Genomic DNA, 19166 nt, shown 5'->3' with positions numbered 1-19166 from the left:
GTACTAACATTTATAGGTAAAGTTGATCCAGGGAAAAATCCGATTGCCTCTTGGGGGATCAGGAAGGAATTTTTTCCCCTGCTGTAGCAAATTGGATCATGCTCTGCTGGGGTTTTTTGCCTTCCTCTGGATCAACTGTGGGTATAGAATTGGGTATATGGGATTGTACGATATTTTTTATTTTATTTATTTATTTTTTTATGGTTGAACTGGATGGACTTGTGTTTTTTTTTCAACCTGACTAACTATGTAACTATACTGTGGAGTCTGGGTACAATTCCAAACATGTACACCAAGGGTAGCAGATCTCAAAACTGCTAATGAGCCCTGAGACAATAAGCAGTTGGATTTAATAGAAGTGTCAGTCAAAGTAGTGATGAAAAAAAGAATGGTTTACAAATCTTCTCCTTGGAGAAGAGATCCATAACCTAGGGACACTAACAAAAAAACTGTTCCATGGTGTGGGTGGGATTATATTAGGGTGCACTAGGGGCATGTCCAGTAAAGTTTTTGCCAGTGTCCAATCACCTGAAGGTAGTGGCATAAAAACCATGGTCTGTGACTTGTTGTCCTGCACTACATGTTTGAAACTGTTTGTTTTTACCCTGCTATGTATAGCATTTACTCTCTGTATGCAGTTGTTGCTGTACAAAAATGTAATACAAAGGATTTCCAGAGCTTAATACGATAACAAAACCACAGCAAACATTGCTTGCTTTGAGGCCCATTTTGCCCAACTGAAATTTCAGACGCAAGCTGGCAAACCTTTATTTTCTTTAGAGGGACTGTAGTCTGCTCTGCTTGTAATTAGCTATTTAGTTTAGCTATTCTTTCTGTATTTTTATCTTTAGCATCATAACCACAATGCCCCCTTGCTAGTTCCATGGTGTGGCATTAGAAAGACTTGCACAGATGTTCAGTATGTATGCTAGAAGACTGTACAGTGTCACATACATTTCCAGTCTTGGTGACAACACCACTATGCCTCTGCACTGTTTTTGACCTGCTCTTGAATTTCTCAGTGGGCCTAACTACCATGTCAACTCACAATCCATTAGGTTACCCTCAGATGTTCTTTACCTACATGATGCAGCCTTTCATTTGCATTTAGAACCCTGTGCCTCAGCTAATTCCACATGTGAAAGCATCTGGCATCCTGACTCAAGAAGCTCACTGACCAGTGGTTGCTAATCCTCTGGTAGCACTGTTAGCCTCTGGCTATCAATTGGAGTAAGTCATCTTCTATCAAAGATTCCTGAAATTCAGTTAATTTATTATTGATTGCACTGGTCTGTTTTCTCATTTCACCAGCCTTTTTCATTATTCATAATATTAGTCTTTGTTCCAGTCAGCTACAAGGCATGACGATGCTGAACCATTTCTCTAGGTCATTTTAGAGAGAATCTTTACTACTCTAATGCTTCGATTTCTTAGAAAGCATTTTGTCATGTTATGCCCCCTCTAGGGACGTTACCAAATCAAAGCCTTGTAAATCCACTTCAACTATTGCTCACAGCCATGCCCATTCTGGCTGTCATGCTAATCTTCCTGAAGGTCACCTTGGCCATTTACTTTCCACCCACTCCACAAATTCCAAGATAAATCTTACATCGGGTAGTCGTCCTACAGCTACTTCCAGCAACTGCTACCTGAAATTCTGTGTATCGTCACTTGAGGTAAAATAGTCTCTAATGTTTTCAAACTCTACCCAAGGGCAGAACACTACCTGAGAAGCAAAATGATAATATAGAGGAAAAAATATTGGACCCCACCAAGCAGAAAAACTAGCATTTAAAGCAGTTCTAAAGGCATTCCGATTTTACCTTAAATCGGAACTTCAGTCATTTTTTCATCTTTCCATCTATTAAATCTTCTGCCCTTGTTGTTTTAACTTTGGGTAGTAAAACATTTTTTTTCTGCCAGTAAATACGTTATACAGCCCACTATCTGTTTTTGGTCTCATAAAAAGGCTAGGCTTATGACATCACGCACAGCTCTCTCTCTCTCACTCTCGTGAGAGTTTGCCAGGAAGGGGGGGGGGGGGGGGGAGTCATAAGAGGGCTAATGAGAGCTGCAGCGCTGGAGGTTAGCCTCCCTGTGTAAATCCAGGAAGTGAACAGGCAAGCAGCTTCAGCTGCCCACAGTTAAAATGGATGCAGTCAGACTCAGTTGAGGAAGATTTCTGCAGCATTTTTGGCAAGTACAGAATCACAGTATATATAAAATAATATGCAAAGTGGTTGGAGGGAAGCTTCAGAATGGCAAATATGTTTTTATTACAAATTATGTGAGCAGACTGCAGTTCCTCTTTAATGCATTCTCTGCATTAAAGTAAAAAAAAAACTTCCAGTATCAGCTCCCCTCAGTGTTCCAAGTTGGACCAATGTAACTATGAAAAAATATACCATACCTTAGTAACTACTGCTTTGTAGTGTCCTATCTTAGCAAATACGTAAAAGAAAAATAGGAGCTGCACAGGACTATACATTATATTTTATGCTTTAAGTGCCATGTCTATTAGATGAGGGAAAAATAGTTGAGCATACCCTGGCCCCATTTGCGCTGAAAGAAAAGGAATTAACAATGACTACAAAAACACTTTTTTGTAGCTGTTATTCACTACTAAGTTAAGCTGCATACAGCCATGCTCTTTACAAGGCTCATACCAAGTTGGTTCATTTCCATACCTCTTTTGGTCTTCGGAAATTTTTTCCTCAGTTTGTTTTTAAGAAGATTCAGTTTTGAAAGAATATCAGGTGTTGCTATATAGAAATCCGCTTGCACGTCATCATTCAGAATCTGAAAATACAGCATCCTATTAGTTTTGCATTTCATTCAAATCATAAATCTGGATAAAGTTTAAAGAGGCCCTGTCACCAACTCATGCCTTTTAATTTGACCACAGCAGTGAGAAGTGCCAAGTACCAACCAAGTCTAACTTTCCTTCATCAGATTACTTTCTTTACCTACAGACACTGTTTCACTGCTTAAGAAATTGACAATTCCAAGAGTAGAGGACCTTTCTGGACCCTTGCTGCTCATGCTCTAAAGGTCTCTCGAAATGCTGTCCTTTCTTCTCTTTTCAGTCATTTCTGTCCTTACAGTCCTTTCTGTTCAAAGAAGCGGTGTAGGGAAAGTGAACTTCCATGTTATGCGCCTCTGCATTTGGCAATGTTGTTATTCAGCAATGCTATTAGCTGAGGTCAAAGGGCTAATAAACAACACAGGCAAAAGAAAGCACAATAATGATGCATTTAGCTGGGATAGTACTGTGAAGATGCGGGATCACTGTGCCGTATCACTTCATTGACCGAACCATAGCTGCTGGGGCCACTAACAGCAGGGACGAGATGGCAGTGCCCAGTAGCAAACAGTGTTAAAGAGTGTCGTAGACGCCCTTTAGGAATCTGTTGGGCTTCCTCACCAGTAAGGTTGGTACTTGCTTCATGAACCTGGCACTGAGGGTGAATTGCCCATACTGGACACCCCTTCCTCAGTGCGCACCCTCCCCGGCCACTATGTCTGTGGGGTTGGCAGGGAGAAATGGGGAACTCTGAGAGACTAGTTTCCTATTAGGTCCTACTTGCATGTGACTGACAGTGGATATCAGTGGGCGTATTACATAGCCAGTATTTAGTGTGATAACGGCTTTGTAATCTATCCACTGTCAGTCACAGGTGAAGCCGACCTGATGGGAAATTAGTATGAAAGTTCTTCATCGGGCTTTGCTCCTCCCACAGGCACACAGGCCATGGATTTGAGTTGTTGGGTGGGCGGAGCCTGATGAGGAACTATGAGGCTAGTTCCCTAACCGGTCTGCCCTGCCTATGATTGACAGCGGATGGCAGTGGGTAGATTCCAAAGCTGCTATTGGACTGAATAGAGATGATGGCGTCTGCTCACTGCTATCCACTGTCAATCACAGACAAGGTGGACCCAATGGGGAACTAGTCTCTCAGAAGTCCCCATCAAGATCTGTCCACTATTAGTTCAGCAGGACCCATATCATTGGCTGCCAGGACGTTGGTGGCCTTTGTCCTAGCAACCTATTAAATAACTGTAATACATTCAAACATATTAATAAAGTAATGAACACACAACACCATACCTCTCCCCCTGTATGCCAGCTTTGACTTGATCTTAGTTACTGCCAGTTTGCTTATTTGAGAACTGGTGGTAATTCTATTAGAATCTGTTGCAGCCATAGGGAAAGATTCTAAAAGTGGAGGTATTATGAACTAGCAGCATCTAGAGCACGTGTCAGTACTGATACCGAAAGCATTCAGAAATGAGGTGCAATCTATGTTAAAAGACTATACCGGCAGAAAAGTGACGTTACTGCCCTACTGAATTTCCCAGACTGTATTCTATACATAAGTACAGGTATTTGAGGTAATGTAAAGATGTCAGAGGAATTAAAGTGATCATAAATGCTCATTTTTTTAAGTTAAAATAACAAACATGGTATACTTACCTGTTCTGTGCAATGGCTTTGCACAGTTCAGCCCTCATCCTCCTCTTCTTGGGTCCCCCGCAGAGTGCCCCCATAGCAAGCCGCTTGCTCTGGGGTCTCGTGTGTGCTCCCTCCCAAACTCTGCTCTGTGGGTCCATTGACATACAAAGTGTGGCTTGGCCCCACCCCCTCCTCACTGGCTGTGATTAATAGAAATAGGAGCCAGAGGCTCCTGCTGCTGTCTCTGAGCCAATGAGTAGGGAGAGAGCCGCTGCTTTAGTTTACATCACTGGATCGAGATCAGGCTCAGGTAAATATAAGGGTGGGCTGTGGGCGGAGCTGTAGGCAAAAGGATTTTTACATGTTATACTTATCTTCACTGTGCAGTTGGTATTGCACAGAGCAGCCCCGATCCTCCTCTTCTTGGGGTCCCTCTTTGCTGCTTCTAGTCCCTCCCTCCTTTGAGTACCCCTCAGCCAGCAGCTTGTTACAGGTTGTCACCCAAGCTGAGTCAGAGCTCCTTGTATCCATTCAGACATGGAGCCCCGACCTTGCCCCGTAGCCACTCTCCCCTGATTGGTTGTCTGACTTTGATTGACAGCCACGGGAACCAATAGCGCCACTGCTCTGTCTCAGTCAATCAAGAGGAGTGTACTGGATGGCTGAGGGGATCATGGACATTGCTGGAGAGAGAAGAAGGTCGGGTAGGTAATTGGGGGGGGTGCTTGGGGGGCTACTACACACAGAAGTTTTTTTATCTCAATGCATAGTATGCATTAAGATTAAAAAAAAAAACCTTCTGCCTTTACAACTCCTTCAATGCAGAGAATGCATTAGGGTAAAAAACCTTCTTCCTTTAGAACCACTTTAAGGATCATGCACAAACTGCTGGGGACACATTCTCCTTAAAAGCCCAAAGAGCCTTATGCCGAATATACAACACCAATAGTATATTAACAACATTCATAAAAACATTTGGTAAAGGAAAAGGAAATATTTTTAAACTTCAATTAATATTCAAGTATTATGATCTGTAATTTTTCTCTATGATCCCCAACCAGCTAAAATATTTGAGCATGGGCTGAAAAGCAACTTTAAAACTTTAAAAAAGCCGTGAACTTGACATTTAGCAAACATTCACTGCAGGTAAATCTTACATATATATATATATCTTTGTAAAAGTATGCATTAATATAATCCTGACCTGTCACAATATACAGAAGCAGTTTCAGTCTGCCTGGAAATTCCCTTTAAATTTCAACAGGGTCTGTTTGAGCATTTGGCCCTTCTTGTTTTATATGGTAAAGCAGATGAAAATTGTTAAGTATGAGGGGGCAACTGGCATATGATAAAGACGCAGTGTACTTTTTCATAATTTATGTCTTTACTCGGTTCAAATAATTGCAGTAGGATCCTGCTAGTATATTTCAGTTATGCACATATGGCATCATTAATTCTGGGGTCAAAAATAATACCTCAGGAATGAGTTCAGTCCCTCCAACAACTGCAGCCCCATTGTTTTTTGCAGTTTCAATATCTTCTGCTTTCTGTTAGAGGTAAGAGAAAAAAAAAATACAATTCAGATTTTGATTCATGATCGGCATTTGTGTGTCACCATTAATTAATTTTCTTTCCTTTTACTTTCCTGTAATTCCAAATACTGACAGAGACAGCAGATGTGAAGAAATTCCAGCACTTCTTCAGATTCCACATTCCTCATACCTTTCCAATGCCAACTAAATTACTTTGCAAGACCAAATAGCACACAGCAGCTGTGCTCTGCTACTGACACCAAACCACAGCACACACTACATGCCCACAATGAGCAATAAGTAAAATTCTTCTTTTTCTATTTGAATATGTATGGCTGAATCTTTTTTAACAGACTTCAAAGGCTGAGCCAAAACAAAAAGCATGTATTTGTGAATTTTGGGAACAGCATTGGGGGATATCATTGCACAAGGGGAACATCTAAAGATGCTAATAATCTGTGCAAGTGCAAAAATCAGGATGAAGATTCTGCTCATCTGTTTTCACTAACAGAAACAGAAACTGTGGCCTTTAAAAAGCCACAGCAGGAAAAAAAATTGTAGTTACCAGTGATCTGCTAATGCTCTCCAGCTGTAAATTGGAAAGTCCACTCTGCTTACCTTAATTTGCTAAGGCGTCATTCACACGGGCATTTTGCCATGCTGCAAATCCCAGCGACATGAATCTGCTGATTCCTGTTGCTGGGATTGACAGCTGCATGCCAATAGCTGTGGGCACCAAGCTCATACACTGCAATGACAGGCTGTTGGCAGACACAGCTATTCATACCTGCTAGAATTCACAGCGTGGCAAAATACCCATGCTAATGGTGCCTTATCCACTGTCACAGAGCTCCTTACATGTTGTTATTGGTGTATCTTCCTCCTCAAGCCTGTGTAACTTTGTTTTTTGCTGTTTCAACACCAGATTCAAAATCTGATTAGTGAGATTGTGCAAGACTTTGTAGTACTGATGCTTTAACGGAAAACGCTTGAGGCTTGTTAAAGGCAGAAGGAAGCCTACATTGAGTGAGTTTGGGATTACATTTCTAGTAATAGTCAGAAAAAAATGCAGTATTTCTGACCCCTATGTTTCTGGTAGAAGACTGTACTACAGGTACACCTGAATATGAATGCTGCCACTGCTGACTGATCAGTACTGGAATGCTGGTTGTTTGACTGTCATGATGATATTCTTCATTCAATGCTTCAAGAATTCAAGACCAAACCTACATTTTTCAGGGTACTGCTTGGGCACAATTAATATTTCATATTTTATGAGTTCCCTATAACACAGCAAAACTTCTCTTTATCAAAAATTATGTATTATGAGTAAGAAGTGATAATAAAGGATCTGTCCACCTAAAACTAGTGTTATAGCTCAGGATGGATGCTGGTGGGTTGAATCACCCAATAACTGATATATCAAGATAACCAGGTACAGAGTCTCTGTTTCTAACTGCACCCAGGTTTGACAACCCTTGGGGGCTGGGAGGGGCATAGCCAGGGATGAAGCACACAAGGAATTCTAACAGTGAGTTCTCAGTGATTTCTCTAAACCCATAATGATATAAGAAATCATTGGCTAATTTAGGAGATTTGGGAGGGTTGACCATGCAAGCTGTTTTCACACAAAATTAGATATTGGGAAGGTGCAAAACCTTTCCAATATGGCTTTATTTCGAAATAAAATAAACCTTTGGGTGCATATGAAAACCACCATTATCAGTCAAAGGTGTCACATTTTCTTTTACAAAGGTATTTATTGGAGTTTTCAAAAATGACATACAGTGCAAGGAAATAGTACAAAGCAAAGGCAATATAGGCCAGTAGGCCAATGACCACAGAGGCAGTTGAAGATAAGATAATCAATGCTGCAGCAACAATCAGTCAGTGCAACCAATATACAGATGTGCAGTTGCACAAAGGATTGCTCTAAAGCTGGCCATACACCTATAGATTATCTGCAGATTTTCTATGGTTAGATGGAAAAAGTGCAACAGATTTCTCCATGTTCGCTAAACTGTGTGGATGGAGGAATCTTCCACTTTTTCCATCTAACCATAGAAAATCTGCAGATAATCTATAGGTGTATGGCCAGCTTAACTCCTGGGATTTGCACCTCACATTTGGTTGGAACCACCTACAACCCAAGGAGAAAGTGGTACAAGCACTAAATATGAGCTTGTGAGCAAAAAGTTCATGCAGGCCCAAAAACAAAATTACGGGCGTCACCTGTTCCTCACAATCCTCTAATCTCTGAAGATGGTCAGTGACAGCAACCTTTGTTGTTATTTTTCCTTGACAACACAAAAGGAGAGCATAAAGACCCCTCTTAACCGGTGAGAGGGAAAGAAACTCCCCTTTTCCTGCAAACGCCATATACTATCTTTTGATTAAGTAAAATGTAAAGGGCCAGCTAAAAAGATATACATCAAAATCTTTATACAGTGTTCATGCACACAGTTTTATAGAAGGAATCAAATAAATGTTAATGATTTTTCTACATAGCAACATGTGCATGAAATAAAATAAACAGAGCTCATGAGAAACCTCTTTATGCGTGTAATTGCCACATTTTTAATGCAAAAACGTCCCTAAAGGCAAGGTGTAGTAATGACAGTGGTATACACAACAAACATCCAGAAGACTGAGGTGTTACATATAAAGATAACACAGTGTGTGCGTTCTAATTATTATATAGTTTTAGTAACTTATGGAATGTTATTTAGTAATTCAATTCAAACTGGAAAACATTTACCTGCGTCAAGTGAACCACTAAAAGATAAAGGAAACCTAATAAAAATAGCTGCTGCTTTTATTTATTTATATATTTATATTTTATTTATTTCCATCTAACCGGACTGTGCAATTTTCTACTTCTTTGCACTTACCTCTGTAAACACTAAGACTTTGTTTAGTTTCTTCACAAACGGGAAAGGGAAGAGAACGTAACCAACAAAAGGGTCCACTTTTCTCTAAATATAACAAATGCAGATGTCAAGATAATGCGTAGTATAGAAATTTATCAAGTTATGTGATAGCCTTAAAGTAATACTAAACATAAAATGTTTAATTGCCATTAGCCCTTCTATTTATGTATGAAGATTATGTCACTTATTTAATTTAATATAAAAAAAGTATCTAAATTTATTATTTAATAGTGGTGGACCGAAATGAAAATTTTGGTGCTGAAAGCGAAAATTCAGGATGCACTTGGCCGAAATTGACATTTTTAAACTATATATATATATATATATATATATATATATATATATATATATATATATATATATATAAATAAATAAATAAATGTATTAGATTTGACTTTTTAATCAATACTGAATTATGAATTTAAATGAATATGAATTTGTTGGCCATTGTTGCACCTTTTGCAGCATTTTTGGTGCACATTTGGCAAATCGCACCAAAAATGCAGCTCCCCTTTGAAATGCATTGAAAATGCAGCATGAACGCATCAAAAATGCACCTGTGTTGCGTTTTTAATGCTTTTTTTGAGTCACGTGACCTATGAAAAACACACCATAAGCAAGGTTAAGTCACGGGTGTTTTCGGCAGCCATTATTGGCACTTTATTTTATTGGCACAACACTGAAAACCCTATTTTCGGTGGTCGAAATTTTGGTGCATCACTATTATTTAATCATTGCTGTTCAGCAGTCACATGACATTTCCTAGGTCTTTCCCTGGTCTCAGGGAAAGATCTGAGGGAGGAGTTTCTAGTACCCTGTTGATGAATGCTATAAGTAGCAGAGGGTGTCTGGACTATGAATCTGTTTGCACAGTGCTGATTGGTGCTGTGTCAGTCACATGACATAAAAAAAAAAAAAAAAAAATATGGCTTTCAGAATAAAGAATCAAAATAAATGATTATTGGCAACAAAGTGTTTTAAAGCCTATAACAAATCTATATTTCAAATCAAATGTTTAATGTATTTTTCTATAACATGGTGTAGGCCATAGGATATGCAATTAGCGGACCTCCAGCTGTTGCAAAACTACAGGTCCCATCGTGCCTCTGCCTCTGGTGTTCATGCTTCTTCCTGTCAGAGTCTTGCTATGCCTCATGGGACTTGTAGTTCTCCAACAGCTGGAGGTCCGCTAATTGCATATCCCTGCTCTAGTGCATGAGTGAGAATGAACACAAAGAAATATAGCATGTATTGACAGTTTATAATGATTTGGGTTTAACGTCACTTTAAGGTGCCAAAAACCCAAATCATTATGAAATGTGAATATATGCTAAATATGTATGTAGGATTGCCATGTAAATGTATAAATGCACATACTGTGTATGTTTATGCACAGACCCATAAACTGGTACGGGTTTTGATAAACACATTGATAATAACATTATCACTCGCAAATAAGTAAATGCTTAGTGCCATAGCGAAAAAAAAAATAAGCCAGTTACTTTGAAATGATAAATAAGAATTACTAGGTTGTAGAGATTTTTGGCAGAGGAGACCTTCTATATCTTGTCTGCCCAAGAGCAGTTTTGTTTTTTTGTGTACACCACCTAGGGCAAACGCAGAGTACACTCTTAGCACCTCTGTGGGCACATGTAAGATGCTGAAAATAAATCTGGGTGCTGGATCAGTGGTAATCCACAATTATGCAGGAGTTACATCATCAGTGGCCACCTAATGGCTGCAGAAAGATCTAAGATGCAGAAGGCAGCAGAAAAGAAAGACTGCATGCGCTCCTATATGGGTACTAGATACAGTAGTACCTAGTGAAGAGGCCACTAAATGTTTGTGTGGACATTACATACAGTATACAGAATAAATGATTCCACCCACCAATGTCCATCTACTTCTAAAATAGGTTTGTGTGTACTAACCTTTTAACCAAAGTCATTATAACTGGATATTGTTCAGGTGCTAGGCAGCAATTGGGGGCCACTGTTTAATTCCAGGTTAGTAACACACAGTAATTACCTTTTTTTCTAGCTTCATGTCCAGTTTGAGTTGGAGATACACTGCTTGGTCCGGGCTTGTAAAATCTAACCTCTGGAAGGTTTTTAACATCTCTACTGCCATTTCTGGCTGGATAATTTGCTTGGGATAGTATCGAGCAACATAAACATCATCAACGGGTTTCCAGGCTGTAAAACCATAAGGCTTTATGCGGCTTGTGTCTTTTCTTTTCTCTTCTAGTTCCTCCTTTGTTATCATTACTTTTGGTTTTTCCTCTTTTTTGAGCTTTTTGGCTGGTCTGCAAACAATGGAAACAGTTGAAAGCACTGAAATATGTGATGCCAAAGCACTCATGGGAGCCATTCAACAACCAATTCTGTTAAGGGACACAAGTCTAGCAAGTCAAGCATGCAATAAACACACAGTGTTTATTTTTGAAAAAGCTTAGTGAAGAGTAAAGCTCGGAACACACAGACCGAAAACGGTCAGTTTGGCAGGAACCGCGTGACTGTTGACTCATGTGTAGAGCTGTCTGTTCTACAAAAGTCGGTCTTACGACTGGCTTCTGTCAAATGGGCATGCTAGAAAACCAGCATCCGACCAGCATCTGATCAGTGTGTTCTGGTGGGTGGGTAGGTGGGTGGTCCCCCAGTCAGAATACAAAGGCACGACGCGGGAGGTCGCCGCACTAACATCACTTGTGGGTTGAACGAAGAAACAAATAAAACTAACTTCCAGTGATTACTCTCTTGTCCACATAGATAAGGGAATAATGTCTTAAAGAGGAGTTCCACCCAGGGGGTCCATTAAAAAAAAAAAAAATTTAAAGTCAGCAGCTACAAATACTGCAGCTGCTGACTTTTAATTGGACACTTACCTGTCCCTGGGTCCAGCGATGCGGGGGATCGAAGCCACGCTCCCCCCCCCCTCCGCGCCAGCATTTCAAGTGTGGGCGCTGGGCTGTGGCTTCACAGCCTGGCACCCACTGCGCATGCGCGAGCGGCGCCGCGCGCCGTGATTGGCCGCTCAATCACCTGGGACCTGTAATGGGTCCCAGATGATTGACAGGAGGGAGGGAGCAGAGCCGAGCCCTTCCTGTGCCGAGGGGGAAGTGATGTCACCAGCCCAGGCAAAGGAAGAGGCAGACTACGAGGGACCACCTAGCAACAGGCATCTAGAGGTAAGTAAAAAAAAAAAGAAAAATCCAAATTTTTTTTGTTTTTTAGAATTTTTCAGGTATTTTTGTTTTTGTGGGTGGAACCCCACTTTAACTTCAGATACATAAAAATCAAAGTGTTCTGGTCATACTGATAAAGAACAACTTTAACTCTACTGAAGAGGAAAAAAATAAATAAAAATTACCCTCCACATTCCACAAATCTATTCTAAGCTAGAACTCCCACACAGGTGCCTACTGAAAGTTTATGTAAAGCCAAACCTTTTTATAGTGTGGATAGAATAGATAAGGGTCAATAGATTTTTTTCCTTTACTTTCTGTTCTGGAGACGTAGCAGAAAATAAAGCCCCGTACACATGGGCCGAACGTTGGAAGACAACGACCGGTCCAAATAAAAAGGAACGGCTGATATTCGGCCCATGTGTATGCCGGTCTGGCCAGCTTCTGTCAGACGTGCATAATGGAAAACCAGACATGGCTATATAAAATGCTGTGTTATTAAATACTATTTACTTTTTACTATGACTTACATCAAATTTGGATCACATTTTGTGAAGCCATTATGCAAAAAAACAATAAAACTAATAAGGATTTATAAACTGCATGTAATCGCCTAAGTTATGTTTTGTTACATTAAAATGCTTCTTTGGGATCATTTCAAGGCCGACTCCGGGCTACAAACCTCCTCCTGAAGACCCCCAAATCTTACTTTTTCTAGAAAATTTCAGACTGGTTACATGATGCCACAGGGTCCTCTTCCTCACTGCTTTTACTTCAGGCTGGGTGGTCCCTAGTTATGCATGCAGCAGTGCTGATGTCTTCATATCACACTTATGTATCATTGGGGACCACTAGATATGCACTATTACACAGTGAATGTAGGGCACTGGGGTAATGCCGCCTTAGGTGACCGACCCAGGACACCCTGCACCCACAGTATGTCCTCAGTTTTCAACCGGAATTCAGATAACTTTTGTAGCAAAAATAGGATTTTTATTACAGCTTACCTGTAAAATCATTTTCTTGGAGTACATCATGGGACATAGAGCCTTAAGTAATTACTTAACCCTTTCATGAATAAGCCTATTTTTGAAATTTGGTGTTTACAAGTTAAAATCCATATTTTTTGCTAGAAAATTACTTAGAACCCCCAAACATTATATATATTTTTTTAGCAGAGAATCTAGAGAATAAAATTGAGATTGTTGCAATATTTTATATCACACGGTATTTGTGCAGCGGTGTTTTAAACGCAAATTTTTGGAAAAAGGACACTTCCACGAATTTTAAAAAATCCAAACAGTAAAGTTACCCCAATTTTTTTGTATAATGTGAAAGATGATGTTACGCCGAGTAAATAGATACCAAACATGTCAGGCTTTATAATTGCACGCACTCGTGGAATGGCGACAAACTATGGTAGCTATGAATTTCCATAGGCGACGCTTTAATTTTTTTTTTACGGTTACCAGGTTAGAGTTACAGAGGAGGTCTAGAATTATTGCTCTCGCTCTGACGATCGCGGCGATACCTCACATGTGTTATTTGAACACCGTTTACATATGTGTGCGCGACTTCCGTATGCGCTTTCTTCGCTGCGCGGGGACGGGGGCGCTTTACAAAAAAAATTTTTTTTTTTATATATTTATTTTATTTATTTTTATACTTAAAAATTGTGCTTAAAAAAAAAAATGTTTTTTTTTTACCTTTATTGCTGTCACAAGGAATGTAAACATCCCTTGTGACAGTAATAGGTGGTGACAGGTACTTCAAAGTATTCAGATCGCCGAAAACAGCGATTCTGTATACTGTGTATTTTTTTAAATTCGGCGCCATTGGCAGCCGAGTAAACGGGAAGTGACGTCATGACGTTGCTTCCGCGTTTACATTGAGAAGGCTGGAACGAAGCAGCCCACAGCTTCGTTCCAGCCTGCCCACAGCCGCCGGAGGCAGACGATTGGACACCGGGCCTCCCGATCGCACGGGAGGCCCGGTAAGAGCGGCGGGAGGGGGGGGGATGTCCCCTCCCACTCCTCCGGTATAACAGCCGAGCGGCTTTTAGCCGCATTGGTTTTTATATTCGGGTAGCCGATCGCCCGCTCGAAACAACGGTACCGGGATGATGCCTGCAGCTGCGGGCATCATGCCGGTATAACCCCCTAAAGCCGAGTACGCAGATGTGCGTACGGTCGGCGGGAAGGGGTTATTGGGTTATAGGCCACCTTCAGGTGTTGACACTGGTAAACCCAATCAAATGAAGTTTACTGATGTGCTCCTGGAAGGAGGAGGGGATATATAGGGGAGTAAACTTGCCCCCTAGTTAACCCTTTCACCAGCGATCACCGTATAAGTGTTATGGGTGACGCTGGTTAGTTAGTTTGTTTTGTATAGTTTTAGGGCACCCGCCGTTTATTACCTTATAAAGGTATAACCCCCTAATTGCCCGGCGGTGATATAAGTTACGTTTTTAGGGTCAGATAAGGTCTGCGTCGCCCCAGGCAGCGTCAGGTTAGCGCCAGTACCGCTAACACCCACGCACGCAGCATACACCTCCCTTAGTGCTATAATATCTGAACGGATCGATATCTGATCCGATCAGATCTATACTAGCATCCCCAGCAGTTTAGGGTTCCCATAAGCAGGATCAGCCCAGATACCTGCTAGCACCTGCGTTTTGCCCCTCGGCCCAGCCCACCCAAGTGCAGTATCGATCGATCACTGACACTTACTAAACACTAAGCACCCATAATTGCAGCGTTCGCAGAGTCAGGCCTAAACCCTGCGATCGCTAACAGTTTTTTGGTAGCGTTTTGAATCAGTTGCTAACAGTCAGGAGCTTTTTTGCCTGTGAGTCTCACTAGTGTAAACCTAAATTTAGAGCCCAAAATGGCAAATCGAAGGTACACTAGTGAAGAGGCCTACACGTTTCTGAGCATGACAGATAGTGAAGAGGAAGTCACTCATCTGTCAGATTCAGGCTCAGAATACGAACCTGTAGAGGACAGCAGCTCCATGACAGATAGCTCTGACGACGGAGTTGTGGTCCCTGCTAAGGTCAGGCGTACCAGACCCCAATCTTCTTCTTCTGTCCTTGAAGTGCAAGAACCGCAGGTCCCTCGTATGGAGCAGAGAAGTACTAGCGCCGCTATTCCTTCTGGTGAACTGGCAAGCACCAGTGCCCTAGTACACCCTGGTCGTACATCCAGCACTGCAGTATCACGTGGTGACATGGCGAGTCCCATAAGTGCAGTTCAAGCTGGCGAGGTGGCAAGCACTAGTAGTGTCCCGCTGCCACCAAGAAGACGAACACAGGCCCATCGTGCCTATAGTGCCCTTCCTGCTGCATTCGCCAATCCGAATTGGGAACCCACCACTTCTGCAGCACCCGTACTTCCCCCATTCACTGGCCAACCCGGAATTCAGGTGGAAACAGTTGATTTTACGCCACTGGATTTTTATTTGCTGTTTTTCACCAAAGATCTCTATAGATCTATTGTGGACCAAAGCAATTTATACGCTGGTCAACACATCGCCGCTAATCCCCAGTCCTCCCTTGCCAGAGATTGGAGACCAACTACGGTCCTTGAATTTAAGATCTTTCTGGGCCTTTCCCTCAAAATGGGCATAAATAAAAAGAGTGAGTTGCGGTCATATTGGTCCACTGACCCAATTTACCATATGCCCGTGTTCTCTGCTTCCATGGCCAGGGCACGATACGAGCAGATTTTGAGGTTCATGCACTTCAATGACAATGAACTCTGTCGTCTATGTGGAGACCCTGGATACGATTGGCTCTACAAAATTCGGCCCCTCGTAAACCACTTCAACCAACGTTTTGCAGACTTGTTTACTCCCCATCAAGTTGTCTGCGTTGATGAGTCCCTGATTAAATTTTCTGGCCGCTTGTCATTCAAACAGTACCTTCCCAGCAAGCGTGCCAGATACGGGGTCAAGATGTATAAGCTCTGTGACAGGGCAACAGGCTATACATGTAGTTTTATGGTTTACGAGGGCAAAGATAGTCACGTAGAGCCGACAATCTGCCCTGACTACATAGGAAGCGCTGGCAAGATAGTGTGGGACTTGGTGTCACCCTTATTCGGAAAGGGGTACCACTTGTACGTGGACAATTATTACACGAGCGTGACACTTTTTAGTCACCTTTTTGATCAACAGATTGGAGCATGTGGCACCGTGCGACCTAATCACCTGGGCTTTCCCCAGCGGCTTGTAGATTCCCGTCTTAGGCTGGGGGAGAGAGCCTGCTTGCAGTGTAATAGATTGCTCGCTATGAAGTGGAGGGACAATAAGAATGTTTTCATTCTTACCTCCCTTCATGCAGACACGACGGGCTAAATTACTACAGTGACTGGTGTTGTGGAGAAACCCCTCTGTGTCCACGAATATAACCAAAATATGGGAGGGGTGGACCTCAGCGACCAGTTGTTGGCGCCGTACCTAGTTGCCCATAAGGCCAGACGCTGGTACAAGAAAGTGTTTATTTCAATTGGCTTTGCTGAACGCTCTGTGCTATACAGAGCTTCATGACGGACTGGATCCTTCCTTAAATTCCAGGAAGAGATCGTCAGAGCCCTTCTGTTTCCAGACGGTGCTCCACCTCACCTTCCCCAACCAAATGCAGTAAGCCGGCTGCATGAGAGGCATTTTCCTTATGTCCTCTCGAATACCCCTACCCAACGAGCCCCCCAAAGAAGATGTCGTGTCTGTAGCAAGCGCGGATTTAGGCGTGACGCCCGGTATTATTGTCCCTCCTGTCCTGACAATCCTGGTCTATGCATTGGTGAATGTTTTGAATGCTACCATACACTAGTTGAGTTTTAGCGTAGGGTACAGCATTGCACAGACTAGTACACACTTTCACAGGGTCTCCCAAGATGCCATCGCATTTTGAGAGACCCAAACCTGGTACCAGTTACAAAAGTTAAAGTTACTAAAAAAAGTGTAAAAAAAAAAAAAAATATAAAATAAAAAAAAACAAAAATAGTTGTCGTTTTATTGTTCTCTCTCTCTCTATTCTCTCTCTATTGTTCTGCTCTTTTTTACTGCATTCTATTCTGCAATGTTTTATTGTTATTATGTTTTACCATGTTTGCTTTTCAGATATGCAATTTTTTTATACTTTACTGTTTACCGTGTTTTGTTGGTAACCATTTTTTTGTTTTCAGGTACGCCATTCAGCTGCAGAGCAGATTTATTTATCTTGACAGCAACAGCGTTTGCTCCCACGATACATAAAGCCGTGACTCCAGCGCTGTCGGAGGTGATTTCACCACCACAGTTACATACTTCAGCATATATGCCGAAGCGTAGGGGCAGCAGTGGGTGGAGGAGCGATTTGCTCCTGCCTTTTGTGGGAGGATGCCCCCATGCTTCGGCATATATATATTTTAGGCACAGGTTGCGTTAAATGTTTGATTTTTTACTATGTTTTTTTTGTATTTGCTTTGCAGGTATGGTAAGTCTTACTGTTATACTGTGATGTTACTTTGTTTTATTGTTAACCATCATTTGCTTAGCAGGTACGCCATTCAGTTGCAGCGCGTATCTATTCATCTTGACAGCAACAGCGTTTGCTCCCACAATATATAAAGCCGTGACTCCAGCGCTGTCGGAGGTGATTTCACCACCACAGTTACATACTTCAGCATATATGCTGAAGCATGGGGGCAGCAGTGGGTGGAGGAGCAATTTGCTCCTGCCTTTTGTGGGAGGATGCCCCCATGCTTCGGCATATATATATTTTAGGCACAGGTTGCGTTAAATGTTTTATTTGTTTTATTTTTTACGATCAATCTCTTTTTTTCGTTCAGGCTGCATGAAAAAAAAAGTTTACAATATATGCCCAACAAGGACCAGCAACGTACTGGTATGTTGCTGGATTTTGAGTGGTTATACCAGAATGATGCCTGCAGGTTTAGGTATCATCTTGGTATCATTCTTTTCAGCCAGCGGTTGGCTTTCATGTAAAAGCAATCCCAGCTGCTAATTAGCCTCTAGACTGCTTTTACAAGCAGTGGGAGGGAATCCCCCCCCACCGTCTTTCATGTTTTTCTCTGGCTCTCCTGTCCCAACAGGGAACCTGAGAATGCAGCCGGTGATTTAGCCAGCTGACCATAGAGATGATCAGAGACCAGAGTGGCTCCAAACATCTCTATGGCCTAAGAAACCGGAAGCTACGAGCATTTCATGACTTAGATTTCGCCGGATGTAAACAGCGCCATTGGGAAATTGGGAAAGCATTTTATCACACCGATCTTGGTGTGGTCAGATGCTTTGAGGGCAGAGGAGAGATCTAGGGTCTAATAAACCCCAGTTTTTTCAAAAAAGAGTACCTGTCACTACCTATTGCTATCATAGGGGATATTTACATTCCCTGAGATAACAATAAAAATGATTAAAAAAAAATAAAAATGAAAGGAACAGTTTAAAAATAAGATAAAGCAAAAAAAAAAAAAAAAAAAAAAAAAAAAAAGCACCCCTGCTCTCGCGCAAAAATTTACGCCCTTAGAAATCCTGAAGGCGGTGATTGGTTTTCGGGGCCCCGTACGCAGCTAGGCTACCAAAAAGTCCCACCCATGTGGTATCCCCGTACTCAGGAGAAGCAGCAGAATGTATTTTGGGGTGTAATTCCACATATGCCTATGGCATGTTTGAGCAATATATCATTTAGTGACAACTTTGTGCAAAAAAATAAATAAATAAAAATTGTCACTTTCCCGCAACTTGTGTCAAAATATAAAATATTCCATGGACTCAACATGCCTCTCAGCAAATAGCTTGGGATGTCTACTTTCCAAAATGGGGTCATTTGGGGGGGGTTTGTGGCATCTGGGCATTTTATGGCCTTCAAAACTGTGATAGGTAGTGAGGAGTGAAATCAAAACTTTACGCCCTTAGAAATCCTGAAGGCGGTGCTTTGTTTTCGGGGCCCCGTGCGCGGCTAGGCTCCCAAAAATTCCCACACATGTGGTATCCCCGTACTCAGGAGAATCAGCAGAATGTATTCTGGGGTGCAATTCCACATATGCCCATGGCCTGTGTGAGCA

General features: G+C 41.7%; 1 protein-coding gene across 1 annotated transcript in view; it reads right to left on the bottom strand.

Annotated features, from left to right (window-relative positions):
* MRPL1 (mitochondrial ribosomal protein L1) overlaps nucleotides 1–19166 on the bottom strand; it is an 83921-nt gene that overhangs the window by 38750 nt on the left and 26005 nt on the right. The window contains exons 3-6 of the mRNA XM_073597417.1: nucleotides 10944–11220; nucleotides 8877–8960; nucleotides 5929–6000; nucleotides 2688–2799 (exon numbers count right to left, since the gene is read on the bottom strand). Of these exons, the coding sequence (XP_073453518.1) occupies nucleotides 2688–2799; nucleotides 5929–6000; nucleotides 8877–8960; nucleotides 10944–11220 (545 nt within the window). The remainder of the gene's footprint in view (nucleotides 1–2687; nucleotides 2800–5928; nucleotides 6001–8876; nucleotides 8961–10943; nucleotides 11221–19166) is intronic.

Source organism: Aquarana catesbeiana, linkage group LG01 (genome assembly GCF_042186555.1).
Source record: "Aquarana catesbeiana isolate 2022-GZ linkage group LG01, ASM4218655v1, whole genome shotgun sequence".
Classification (NCBI taxonomy): Eukaryota; Metazoa; Chordata; class Amphibia; order Anura; family Ranidae; genus Aquarana; species Aquarana catesbeiana.
The sequence above is the reverse complement of the archived record's forward strand: the minus strand, read 5'-3'. Positions and strand labels throughout refer to the sequence as shown.